Source organism: Salvelinus sp. IW2-2015, linkage group LG4q.2 (assembly GCF_002910315.2).
Source record: "Salvelinus sp. IW2-2015 linkage group LG4q.2, ASM291031v2, whole genome shotgun sequence".
In the NCBI taxonomy this organism is placed as follows: Eukaryota; Metazoa; Chordata; class Actinopteri; order Salmoniformes; family Salmonidae; genus Salvelinus; species Salvelinus sp. IW2-2015.
Window position 1 is genome coordinate 1,047,884 of NC_036843.1, and position 14,734 is coordinate 1,062,617.

The 14,734-nt window shown below is 42.6% G+C and overlaps 1 protein-coding gene across 1 annotated transcript in view; it reads right to left on the reverse strand.

Moving 5' to 3' along the window:
• The window catches only part of smyd3 (SET and MYND domain containing 3), a 223,733-nt gene that overhangs the window by 199,384 nt on the left and 9,615 nt on the right, over nt 1-14,734 (reverse strand). The window contains 3 exon segments of the mRNA XM_023986345.2: nt 3,343-3,397; nt 3,775-3,882; nt 4,844-4,907. Of these exon segments, the coding sequence (XP_023842113.1) occupies nt 3,343-3,397; nt 3,775-3,882; nt 4,844-4,907 (227 nt within the window).

The following is a 14,734-nucleotide window of genomic DNA, read 5'->3' on the forward strand; positions in this document are numbered from 1 at the left end:
CATCCCCCTGGAGAGATATGTGATGATAGTGCATCCCCCTGGAGAGATATGTGATGATAGTGCATCCCCCTGGAGAGATATGTGATGATAGTGCAACCTCTGTCGTACCAGAGTAATCGCTCCATTAGGAAATCCAACTTACTCTACATTGCTGCGTGGGTGCTCTCCGCCATCGTGACATTACTGAAAATGCTTAAAGTGCTTTCGGAAAGTATTCAGACCCCTTGACTTTTTCCATATTTAGTTACGTTACAACCTTATTCTACAACTGATTAAATTTTTGCAAATTTATTACAAATACAAAACTGAAATATCACATTTCCATAAGTATTCAGACCATTTACTCTGTACTTTGTTGAAGCACCTTTGGCAGCGATTACGGCCCCGAGTCTTCTTGGGTATGACGCGACAAGCTTGGCACACACCTGTATTTGGTGGGTGTTTCTCCCATTCATCTCTGCAGTTCCTCTCAAGCTCTGTCAGGTTGGATGGGGAGCGTCGCTGCACAGCTATTTTCAGGTCTCTCCAGAGATGTTCGATCGAGTTCAAGTCCGGCTGTGTGCTTAGGGTTGTTGTCCTGTTGGAAGGTGAACCTTTGCCTCAGGTCATGAGCGCTCTGGAGCAGGTTTTCATCAAGGATCTCTCTGTACTTTGCGCCGTTCATCTTTCTCTCGATCCTGACTAGTCTCCCAGTCCCTGCCGCTGAAAACCATCCCCACAGCATAATGCTGCCACCACCATGCTTCACCGTAGGGATGTAGCCACGTTTCCTCCAGACGTGACGCTTGGCATTCAGGCCAAAGAGTTCAATCTTGGTTTCATCAGACCAGACAATATCTTTTCTCATGTACTGATTGATTCCTTTAGGTGCCTTTTGCAAACTCCAAGCGGGCTGTCATGTGCCTTTTACTGAGGAGTGGCTTCCGTCTGTCCACTCTACCATAAAGGCCTGATTGGTGGAGTGCTGCAGAGATGGTTGTCACCTCCCTGACCAAGGCCCTTCTCCCCCGATTGGTAGTTTGGCCGGTCGGCCAGCTCAGGAAGAGTGTCTTGGTGGTTCCAAACTTCTCCCATTTAAGAATGATGGAGGCCACTGTGTTCTTGGGGACATTCAATGCTGCAGAAATATTTTGTACCCTTCCCCAGATCTGTGCCTCGACACAATCCTGTCTCAGAGCTCTACAGACAATTCCTTTGACTTCATGGCTTGGTTTTTGCTCTGACATGCACTGTCAACTGTGGGACCTTATATAGACAGGTGTACTCCTTCAAATCGTGTCCGATTAATTGAATTTACCACAGGTGGCCTCCAATCAAGTTGTAGAAGCATCAAGGAACAGGAAGCACTTGAGCTCATTTTCGAGTCTCATCGCAAAGGGTCTGAATACTTACGTAAATAAGGTATTTCTGTTTTTATTTGTAAAACTTTTGCAAACATTTCTAAAAACCTGTTTTCGCTTTGTCATTGTGGGGTATTGTGTGTAGATTGATGAGGAAAAACATGTATTCAATTCATTTTAGAATAAGGCTGTAACGAAACAAAATGTGGGAAAAGGGAAGGGGTCTGAATACTTTCCGAATGCACTGTAATTGCACTTGTGTTGACGGATGTGTAATTGTATCTGTTGCTTTTGAATTGCATTTGTTCTAATGTGTAATTGTAAATGTATATGTATAGTGTTGTATTGAGACTGACCATGTTGATTTATTGTTCCTAGGGCACCCTTGTAAATGAGACCCTGATCTCAATGGGTTTCCCCTGGTTAAATAAAGAAAATGAAAAGAAAAATCTTCAAAAACCATAATCTAGTGGTGTTGCCTATTATTTTCCTTCCCTTTCCCTTCCTAGTGTTTTCCACGGTAGGTACTTGGAGGGGTCTCTCTGCCGCCATCTTAGTTTCTGATAATGACAAGCGGAATAACCTGGGTCCATTAATACTGGTTATGGTCGCCTACACCATACTGTTTCTACCATATACAGTATCTGCATGTTAGTCGACCAACATAGTCAAAACAGAGACTTCATGATCACCATTATTTTACTTTTTTTTTTTTTTTTCATTTAGCAGACGCTCTTATCCAGAGCGACTTACAGTAGAGTGCATACATTTTATTATATTTTTACATACTGAGACAAGGATATCCCTACCGGCCAAACCCTCCCTAACCCGGACGACGCTATGCCAATTGTGTGTCGCCCCACGGACCTCCCGGTTGCGGCCGGCTGCGACAGAGCCTGGGCGTGAACCCAGAGACTCTGGTGGCGCAGCTAGCACTGCGATGCAGTGCCCTAGACCACTGCGCCACCAGAAGAATGCGTCGGTCACATCTGAGCTGCCTTGTTGACCGCTTCCTGTATATTTCATGAGGAGTGATGCTCTGGTTATATTCCCATGTGGGAAGCTGCTAGCTAGACTAAGAGACTGGAAGAGAGCCACAACTTCTCCTTCCACCCCTACTACTGTCCACACTGTGTCTGACACTGTCCTCATCATGCCTAATGTCCCCATTATGTCTGATACTGTCCTCATTTATTCAATTCCCCATATGTCTGAGTACTTCTTCATTATGTTCTAATTCCCCGGACGTTATTGTCCTGATACTGTCCCCTATAATTGCTGATCTGTCCTCATTATGTCTAATTGTGGCCCCATTGTATGTCTGGACACTGTTCCGTCATCATGTCTAATTCCCCATTATGTCTGATACATCTTCCCCATTATCGTCTTGGATAAATTCCCCATTAGTCTATTAACTGTCCGCATTATGTCTAATGTCCCCATATGTCTGACACTGTCCTCATCATGCCTACTGTCCCCATAATGTCTTACACTGTCCTCATCATGTCTACTGTCCCCATAATGTCTTACACTGACCAAACTATGTCTGAAACTGTGTCTGGTACCGTCTCAACTAGGTATGATGTCCCCAATATGTCCAACACTGTGTCTGACAATGTCCCTGTGTCTAATACTGTCCCCACTTTGTCTGTTATGTCTAACCAACACCTAGTTCTGTAGCTGACGTTGTGTACTTAATCCGAGACCTGGGGACAACATGTAAACACCACCTGTAGATGCACGGCCAGGCTATGTCCCACCCCGGCCAGGCTATGTCCCACCCCGGCCAGGCTATGTCCCACCCCGGCCAAGCTAGAATTGACTTCTCCTGCTGTCTGAGTTGATGTTTGCGTTTGAAAATTATAGATGAATGTAAAGAACTGTGGAAGAGATTGTGATTGACTCTGTATATTTCCATATGTATATATTTTGTTTTGTTAGACGAGAAAGGCAAAACAAAGTATTGAATGTCACTTTTGTAGGGGAGGTGGGAGAGACTTACGTGACTCATGCTCCTCTAAAGAACACAGCCCTGGAGAAGTCTGCGATGGACTCAACTAAAGGAAGAGAAGAGGGAGAGAGAGGGGGAGGAGAGAGAGAGAGAGAGGAGGGGGGGGAGAGAGAGAGAGAGATGTAGGAGGTAGAAGTGGTGGAAAAACATAAGAGGAACATGGTAAAAGAAGAAGAAGTGTAAAACTAGATGAGATCAATTATTTATCATGAGAACCGTCTAAACACAAAACAAACATTCTCATCCAGGTCTGTTAACCTTAGTAAAGGGTTGGGCTCAATTCCATCTTCATTTTCTGTGAGGATTTTTTCAACTTCTGAAATTAGTTTCAAATCACTTCCTGAAGTGACTGGATTGAAAAACGGATTGACCAGTCAATTCAGGACATTGAACCAATCGCTGAGCGAGTCAGGGGAGGCGTACCAATCTAAAGATGATCCTGGCTGCCAGACGGACAGAGTCAGTGGGGATTCTGGGATGGAGGCTGCGGAGACATTTACACTCCCTCTTATGGTCCGACCATGCCTGTTTCTGGAGAGAAAACACATCATTTTAAAAAGATATTCTATTCGTGTTCATATGGGTAGAAAAGATATAGGAATAGGACCAGTACAAACTGAAAAGGTGTCGAGAGATTTGGAAAGAACTGAAGGGAATGAACTTTTGAAAGTTAAGGCAACGTGAAGTGGAAGAGAGGGGGGGGGGGATGTGCACGCTTTACAAACACACACAGGCAGATGTGCATGAGTGTGTGTGTGGCTGTGTGCGTGCATGCGTGTGCGAGTGAGTGGGTTGCGAAGTCAGGGGCGTTTGTTAGCGGGAAATCAGAGGTGAATGGTGACACTTCATATCAGAGAGGAGTGGAGGAGGCTACACTAGGGTTAGGGGTTACCCTATCAGAATAAGGTTACAGTTGAGGGGGGATAAAAAGCAGAAGTCAAATTTCGGTAGGACCTCGTGTGCAATTGACCAATAAAGTGACCTTAAACGTAAAGGTTCGCGTCGATGTGAAAGAAAGATGGCTAAAAGGTGAATATACAGTGTTGGCTTGAGATCGGTGCAGGTCAAATTCTAATTTACACCGAAGCAGTGTTTGCACTAAACAAGACTTCTGTTGATTTCTATTTTGGTGCAACAGGGGCTGGATGTTGCTTTGCACCACGCCTGGAAATAATCTAGGGGAAACACTGCACAGAAGGACGAGGTAGAGGAGCACACACACACATTTGTCACAAACACACACCTGTTGTGTAATGGAAACCAGTTTATATGGGGAGCAGCAGTGGGCAGCATTGTGTCATTCATTTCATTAGGTGACATGTGCTGATGTAGGAATTGGGTCAGTCTCAGATGTTACAAAGCACACACACACATCCCTAGGTCTATTGTTCCCCTTCAATAGGGTTATTTCTTTCACATCCATCGTCCCTTTCTTTAGGTACTTGAATGAGTGGAAACAGCATATGAGAGAACTTCTGGTTGGGCTGCTTACCTGGCAGGTGACGTCACAATACCGCGCTACCTTACACTGAGAACATCTCAGGAGGGTTTCACGCCTAAAGAGACAGACAGAGAGACAGACAGAGAGACAGACAGAGAGACAGACAGAGAGACAGACAGAGAGACAGAGAGACAGAGACAGAGAGACAGAGACAGAGACAGAGAGAGAGATACAGGGGAGGGGAGAGAGGGAGACCGAGAGAGAGAGAAACAACATTAACTCACAGTTGATTTGGGGAGTTTTTCCTCTGAGGCAGTGCCCCACATACAGTGCCTTCAGAAAGTATTTGTCACACCCCTTGACTTTTTCCACATTTTGTTGGGGGTACAGCCTGAATTTAAATTGAGATTTGTCGTCACTGGCATACAACATAATGTCAAAGTGGAATTGTTTGACATTTTTACAAATTCATAAAAAATGTAAAGCTTAAGTAACTATGCAAATGTACACTCATGAACTTATTGAGGCTTGACATAACAAATGGGTGGAATACTATTGACTCAAGACGTCAATAGTACTAAACCCCTTTGTTATGGCAAGCCTAAATAATGCCTTGCAAAGGCGACCTATTGAATATCTATACACCCAGTCACTACAAAGATAAAGGCGTCCTTCCTAACTCAGTTGCCAGAGAGGAAGGAAACCACTCAAGGATTTCACCACGATGTCAATGGTGATTTTAAAACGGATTGCGTTTAATGGCTGTGATAAGAGATAACTGAGGACGGATCAACAACATTGTAGTTACTCCACAATACTAACCTAAATGACAGTGTGAGAAGAAGAAAGCCTGTACAGAATAAAAAAATATTCCAAAACATGCATCCTGTTTACAACAAGGCACAAAAGTAATACTGCAAAAAATGTGGCAAAGCAATTCACTTTTTGTTCTGAATACAAAGTGTTATGTTTGGGGGAAATCCAATACATTACTGAGTACTAGAGGTCGACCGATTAATCGGAATGGCCGATTACATAGGGCCGATTTCAAGTTTTCATAACAATCGGAAATCGGTATTGTTGGACACCGATTTGGCCTATTTAAAAAAGAAAAATTCTAACAACTTCATTTAACTAGGCAAGTCAGTTAAGAACACATTCTTATTTTCAATGACAGCCTAGGAACGGTGGGTTAACTGCCTTGTTCAGGGGCAGAACGACAGATTTTTACCTTGTCAGCTCTGGGATTTAATCTTGCAACCTTACAGTTAACTAGTCCAACGCTCTAACCACCTGATTACATTGCACTCCACGAGGAGACTGCCTGTTACGCGAATGCAGTAAGAAGCCAGGGTAAGTTGCTAGCTAGCATTAAACTTATCTTATAAAAAACAATCAATCAATCAATCATAATCACTAGTTAACTACACATGGTTGATGATATTACTAGTTTATCTAGCGTGTCCTGCGTTGCATATAATCGATGCGGTGCGCATTCGCGGAACAAGGACTGTCGTTGCTCCAACATGTTCCTAACCATAAACATCAATGCCTTTCTTAAAATCAATACACAGAAGTATATATTTTTAAACCTGCATATTTAGCTAAAAGAAATCCAGGTTAGCAGGCAATATTAACCAGGGGAAATTGTGTCKGTTCTCTTGCGTTCATTGCACGCAGAGTCAGGGTATATGCAATAATAATAAACATTTTGTTTTCGAAATGATAGTTTCCGGATTCGACCATATTAATGACAAAAGGCTCGTATTTCTGTGTGTTATTATGGTATAATTAAGTCTATGATTTGATATTTGATAGAGCAGTCTGCCTACCATCGCTCAGTCAGCAGCAGGCTCGTAAGCATTCATTCAAACAGCACTTTCGTGCGTTTTGCCAGCKGRTCTTCACTGTGCTTCAAGCATTGCGCTGTTGATGACTTCAAGCCTATCAACTCCCGAGATTAGGCTGYTGTAACCGATGTGAAAAGGCTAGCTAGTWAGCGGGGTGCACGCTAATAGCGTTTCAAACGTCACTCGCTCTGAGACTTGGAGTAGTTGTTGAATATTGAAGTCTCATGTTAAAAGGAACCACCAGCTTTKATATGTTCTCATGTRCTGAGCAAGGAACTTAAARGTTAGCTTTTTTACATGGCACATATTGCACTTTTACTTTCTTCAACACTTTGTTTTTGCATTATTTAAACCGAATTGAACATGTTTCATTATTTATTTGAGGCTAAATWYATTTTTATTGATGTATTATATTAAGTTAAAATAAGTGTTCATTCAGTATTGTTGTAATTGTCATTATTACAAATACATWTTTTAAATAGCGGCRGATTAATCGGTATCGGCTTTTTTTGGTCCTCCAATAATCGTTATCGGTGTTGAAAAATCATAAAATCGGTCGACCTCTACTGAATACCTCCATATGTTCAAGCATAGTGGTGGCTGCATCATGTTATGTGTATGCTTGTAATCGTTGGGGAGTTTTTCAGGATAAAAACAAACAAAAAAATAAACGGAATGAAGCTAAGCACAGGAAAAATCCTGGKGGAAAACCTGGTTCAGTCTGCTTTCCACCAAACACTGGGAAATGAATTCACCCTTCAGCTGGACAATAACCTAAAACATAAAGCCAAATCAACACTGGAGTTGATTACCAAGAAAAGGGTGAATGTTCCTGAGTGGCCGAGTTTCAGTTTTCAATTTAATCTGCTTGAAAATCTATGGCAATATCTGAAAGTGGTTGTCTGGCTATGATCAACAACCAATTTGACTGAGCTTGAAGAATTTTGAAAAGAATAATGGGTAAATCCAGGGGTGGAATCAAGAAATATTAGTGTTGTATTTTTCATATTTTTTTTTACAAATGTTAGAATTTTTCTTCCACTTTGACAAGAGCATTTTCTTTAGATTGATTTAATTGTCAACAATTTTCATTCCAATTTGTAAAACAAAAAAAAGTGGAAAAAGTCAAGGGGTATGAATACTTTCTGAAGGCACTGTATCTCAGATACCCAGATCATGAAATATGGAGTCTTCAAACGAAAAATATGTGCCGTTGGGGGGGAACTCGAGGACCGGAGTTGGGAAACACTGCCCTAAATGACACCCTATAACCTAGTCCTAGATAATACACTACTTTTGACCTGGGACACATACTGTAGGGTTAGGGGTGGCAAATGGCCACAGTAGTGCACCAAAGGGAATAGGGTAGCATTTGAGACACAGGTTTTGTTTCTGAACCTGAAGAGGATCCACTGAAACCAGTCACTGTTGTACAGTATGCCCCAAGACATCATTTGAATGGCATGACTAACCACACTTTCATCAGCAGTATGTATCAAGCAGTATGTGTATATATATATATATATATATATATATATATATATATATATATATATATGTATGTATGTATGTATGTATGTGTGTGTGTGTGTGTGTGCGTGCGTAATTACCATATTTCTTCAAATCTCAGTCTCCTGAACTGTGTGCGCACTATGTCTGACAATGAGTAGACACGACCCCTGGTTATATCTGGTTAATAGCTTGCTCCAGTCAAATCAACATGACTTGCTCACTGTTCTGTGTTCAGAATTTCTACGTCTGTCTGTGACTGAGGCTTGTGTGCCTGTGTGTGTATGTGTACATGTTGTTTTATTTTCTCCCTCTGTAAAGTCATTCCAACAGAAAGCTGCAGGTCCTACAATCCAAACATATGTAATCTAATCATGAAGTACTATGAGTGGTCCTTATGATTTTGTCACTGATGCATGAGAATGTGACGTAATCTTAGCTCACATTACTAGGCTGCACGCACGCACGCACGCACGCACGCACGCACGCACGCACGCACGCACGCACGCACGCACACACACACTGCTGGCAGTGGCCTGCTTCCTCTCAGCATGAAAGACATTGAGTGTTTCCTATCCATTCATTTGTCAGAGTGGTTAAAATACTTTGCAGTTGTTTTTGGCTCTCTGAGACGTAGCTAAAACACACTTACCCTCCCTATTCCCTAATAACCTCCTAACTCACACACACAACTATATATGGGGGTCAGAACCACTTAAAATCTTCCAACAGGCATTTCCTGGGTCTGTTTCTATAACAGGCAGAGAGATAAGGGAAGTCAGAGGAGAGAATGATGAAAAACTACAGACTTGACTGGAAAAAACATTCAATGGTCTGTGAAGGCTGAATTATGAAGTCTAGAAGAGTGATTCTTCATGAAACCAGGAACAAAAAGACATGGCATATTCATGACATTGTGGCCTTACCCAGGCCTCCTTTAAGACTCCATAATGTTTCATCTGTAGGTGCTAAAAAAGCAACCATTGGTGTCATATGAAGCTTCACCACTTTCTCTGTAATATGAGTCGTTTTTTGACTTCAATAACAATTTTCTTACATTTATTTGTGCATATAAAAAAAAGATAAACATGAATATTTAAAATAGAACATTTTAGATTTTAATAACTATACAAGTAGCAGAGATCCCACTCTGGGASTTTGATCTGCCCGTAAAGAATATTATGTTCAACAAAAAATAGAAAAATACCAAAATCAAACATTTCCTATTTTTCAATCATGTTTATATTTTTCTATAAATAAATGAATGTAAAAAAATTGTTCGAAATCAGAATACACCTCATATCACAGAGAAAGTGGTAAAMCTTTATATGAGACCAATGTTTGCTTTGTAGCACCTACAGATTAAACAATAAGGAGTCTTAAAAGGAGGCCTGGGTAAGGCCACAATGTCATGAATGATTCATTATTTCTCAATTATGCTTTTCGATAAAAATTTCACAAAGATGTCAACAATCTTTCCTACTAAGGACCATTTTAGAGATTAAATCTTGTGAAATGCCCCCAAAATCATTGTCTTTTTTTTTGTCCTGGTCGTGGTTTTGTGAAGAATCAAGTCAAAGCTAGGAGCTGAAACATACACCAGAGACTTCTCCAGTATACTGGTCAGATACATAGTAAATACATCATAATGATAAAACCCTACAGCATTCCAGTTGTGTTTCAGATACAGCAGTGGGCTATCATCTCATGCCATGGCTCTGTTTATTATTCAGTTCACCCATGAAAGCTTTCCCCAACACAACTTTTACAGGACTTGAACTACTTTTCTCTCTATTTATCTTGGGCAGGATATAGGCTCTGTGTAATGACATCACTCAGCGCTTTTTCCTTAACAGCTTGGACTGGACTTCCTCTGGATAAGGACCTGGCAAACACTGGGATTTATACCGTGCGTGCGTGCGTGCGTGCGTGCGTGCGTGCGTCCTTGACCAGTACTGCTTCCGTTCAAAGATTACCAATAACATTATCAATGTAGAATGACAGAGAAGCACAGAGACAGAGCGAGAAGCATCAGGTTAATGATATGCCAAACATGCAGATGTAGGCTAATCGTTCTGCGATCCTATAGAGAGAGAGAGAGAGAGAGAGAGAGAGAGAGAGAGAGAGAGAGAGAGAGAGAGAGAGAGAGATGTACATCTACACTAACCATGGGGTTCTCTCAACACACACACACACACACACGAGAACAAAGATCCTTCATCTCAGTCCTGTCATTACTGGGCCTGGCTACAGGTTGTGGAATAAACCAGTGCGCACACACACAAGGAATGCTGGGATACATTTGGAACCATCAGATCAACAGTGAGTGTGAATAATCCGGTCTGCTCTACTGACCTCGTATGCTTTCACACATACATACCGACAGACTCACACACACTATTCTGTTGATCCTAATCAGTCTGTTTTCTCTGGTAATATCAGTATTACCGTACACAGATTGACTACTGCTGTTATTGGGTTAATTCATTGGCCTGGTCCTGTTAAGACCTATTRCATTGAGTCGATTAGATCTCTGTTATGTTCTCTCTCTGCAGTTCAAGGAAAGGACTACTGTAGATATGGCCATCTTCGGGGTCTGTACCCAAAATGTGCGTCTTCTCCTCTCATCTAAATCTTTATTTTCCTTCCTTCCCCACCACATCCCATGACTTTCATCTCTCTCTCTAGGTAATTCTGTTACCAAACTTCGTATCGGCACTGTTCTTCAAGTAAATGTGTTTTTGCTAAATGTTCTGTGGAAACAGTTAAATGTAGTCCTTGTGCATATAGTTTATCTTTGCAATCATTGGTTTTTGTTTGGTATACGTTTTAAAGTGAAAAAACACTGTAAAAAAAAAAAAACAGCCGCTGCCTGTCCCTCCCTCCCTCCCTCCCTCCCTCTCTCCCTCCCTCCCTCTCTCCCTCTCTCCCTCTCTCCCTCTCTCCCTCTCTCGTCTGAGCTGATTTTTGTTGACTTAGCAGGTGATGACGTTCTGCTTGAGAGAGTCCGTATCCTGGCACCTAATCAATATTCATGACTATGTTAAAGTGAGTTTATTAAGAAATGTTGACAAGCAATATAGAATTAAAGTACCTTTCTCTCTCTCGCGCTTTCTCTCTCTCTCTCTCTCTCTCAATCTCTCATCAGATGGAATACTGGTACTGTACATGATGAATGAAGATGGAAGTGTGCTTTGATGGAAGTGTGTGCATGGTAATTCATTTCCTCAGCTGTATAGCGATGGTTCAGTGTTAGCTAGTAATTAGCGGGGCCCTTTTCCACTGGCTGCCCGTCGTGCCTGACTGATTTTCTCATTTCCAGGCCTCTGATCTGACAAGTCTGTGTGTGCATTTGTGTGCGTGCGCAAGGTTTAAGATGGTATACAGCAGGTTGTAATGCCTGGAGCATTGTAATGTAAGCTGCTGTGTGACCAAAGCCCACATTTGATCTTCTGACCAGGTTTACGACAGGATAGAGGAGGCCGTCKGGGGAAAAGAGACGCTTTGGACGCAAGGCTTGAGCGATGTACAGTTTATATCGTTTACCGGGGTATTGTGAAATACCGATAGATGAAGACTRGGAGGCTGCAGGGGTGCATGCTACACCACTGCTTAMAAGTTAAATCTAAGATGTGTCAAATAAATTGTATCCAGCTCAGGGTTCCAGCTATGGTTTGGTTTGCTAACTTGCTATTTAAAAAGTGTCTACATGTCCAGATCAAGCTTCTTGGTTACAGCAGAGACATTCAATCCCCTCCTGGATCAACATCCCGGTTGCCTAAATTGTTTTGTGTATAAAAAAATATAAAAAACGTTTTTTTTTCTTCTTTTCAAATAGGGCCCCTTGTGTGCACTTCCGGTAATACCGTATACCACGGTATGGTACAGAAACGGTATGATGGTATGAAAATGTGGACAACGACCAACCGTACTCGATGCACAATTGATTATTATTAAGGCCACAACAAATAATGTACTGTCAATCCTTCTATACCACGAAAACTCTAGGTTCGATGGCGACCGAAGATAAACTTTTCAAACACAGTGAAACAGGTACTTGGCTAAATAACACACACGTTTTCGTTTTCGCTATAGTGGARAAGACCGTGGTGTCCGAGTGATAATGTCACTATGATGCTAATCAAGAWTCGACTAGATTCTATCCGCTACAGCTGTACTGGTCAATAAAAAAAATCACAAATGACCTATTTGAACGTCTCAAACTTTACCACGGCATCAATGACACACACACACACCTACTTACTAAGGCTCACCCCATTTGTCGATTGTTTGGTTGACCAAGATCTTTTAAAATCGAGTAATCACAAATATACACTACCGTTCAAAAGTTATGGGGTCACTTAGAAATGTCCTTGTTTTCCATGAAAACATACATGAAATGAMTTGCAATATGAATAGGAAATATAGTCAAGACATTGACAAGGTTATAAATAATGATTTTTAATTGAAATAATAATTGTGTCCTTTGCTTTCGTCAAAGAATCCTCCATTTGCAGCAATTACAGCCATGCAGACCTTTGGCATTCTAGTTGTCAATTTGTTGAGGTAATCTGAAGAGATTTCACCACATGCTTCCTGACGCACCTCCCACAAGTTGGATTGGCTTGATGGGCACTTCTTACGTACCATACGGTCAAGCTGCTCCCACAACAGCTCAATAGGGTTGAGATCCGGTGACTGTGCTGGTCACTCCATTATAGACAGAATACCAGCTGTCTGCTTCTTCCCTAAATACACTGCTCAAAAAAATAAAGGGAACACTTAAACAACACAATGTAACTCCAAGTCAATCACACTTCTGTGAAATCAAACTGTCCACTTAGGAAGCAACACTGATTGACAATAAATGTCACATGCTGTTGTGCAAATGGAATAGACAACAGGTGGAAATTATAGGCAATTAGCAAGACACCCCCAATAAAGGAGTGGTTCTGCCGGTGGTTGACCACAGACCACTTCTCAGTTCCTATGCTTCCTGGCTGATGTTTTGGTCACTTTTGAATGCTGGCAGTGCTTTCGCTCTAGTGGTAGCATGAGACGGAGTCTACAACCCACACAAGTGGCTCAGGTAGTGCAGCTCATCCAGGATGGCACATCAATGCGAGCTGTGGCAAGAAGGTTTGCTGTGTCTGTCAGCTAGTGTCAGAAGCATGGAGGCGCTACCAGGAGACAGGCCATTAAATCACGAGACGTGGAGGAGGCCGTAGGAGGGCAACAACCCAGTAGCAGGACCGTACCTCTGCCAGAGCCCTGCAAAATGACCTCCAGCAGGCCAACAAATGTGGCATGTGTCTGCTCAAACGGTCAGAAAACAGACTCCATGAGGGTGGTATGAGGGCCCCGACGTCCACAGGTGGGGGTTGTGCTTACAGCCCAACACCGTGCAGGACGTTTGGCATTTGCCAGAGAAGATCACCAACACCAAGATTGGCAAATTCGCCACTGGCTGCCTCGTGCTCTTCACAGATGAAAGCAGGTTCACACTGAGCAGCATGTGGACAGACGTGACAGGTCTGGAGACGCCGTGGAACATTCTCCTGCCTGCAACATCCTCCAGCATAGACCGGTTTGGCGGTGGGTCCGTCATGGTGTTGGGGTGGCATTTCTTTGGGGGGCACGCCCGTCCATTGTGCTCGCCAGAGGTAGCCTGACTGCCATTAGGTACCGAGATGAGATCCTCAGACCCCTTGTGAGACCATAGTTCTGGTGCGGTTGGCCCTGGGTTCCTCCTAATGCAAGACAATGCTCGACCTCAATGTGCTGGAGTGTGTCAGCAGTTCCTGCAAGAGGAAGGCATTCATGCTATGGACTGCCCGCCCGTTCCCCAGACCAGAATCCAATTGAGCACATCTGGGACATCCTGTCTCACTCCATCCACCAACGCCATGTTGCACACAGACTGTCCAGGAGTTGGCAGATGCTTTAGTCCAGTGCTGGGAGGAGATCCTCAGGAGACCATCCGCCACCTCATCAGGAGCATGCCCAGGCATTGTAGGGAGGTCATACAGGCACGTGGAGGCCACACACACTACTGAACCTCATTTTGACTTGTTTTAAGGACATTACATCAAAGTTGGATCAGCCTGTAGTGTTGGTTTTCCACTTAAATTTTTTGAGTGTGACTCCAAATCCAGACCTCCATGGGTTGATAAATTTGATTTCCATTGATCATTTTTGTGTGATTTTGTTGTCAGCACATTCAACTATGTAAAGAAAAAAGTATTTAATAAGAATATTTCATTCATTCAGATCTAGGATGTGTTATTTTAGTGGTCCCTTTATTTTTTTGAGCAGTGTAGTTCTTGCATAGTTTGGAGTTGTGCTTTGGGTCGTTGTCCTGTTGAAGGAGGAAATTAGCTCCGATTAAGCGTCGTCCACAGGGTATGGCATCGCCTTGCAAAATGGAGTGATAGCCTTCCTTCTTCAAGATCCCTTTTACCCTGTACAAATCTCCCACTTTACCGCCACCAAAGCACCCCCAGACCATCACATTGCCTCCACCATGCTTCACAGATGGCGTCAAGCACTCCTCCAGCATCTTTTAATTTTTTCTGCGTCTCAC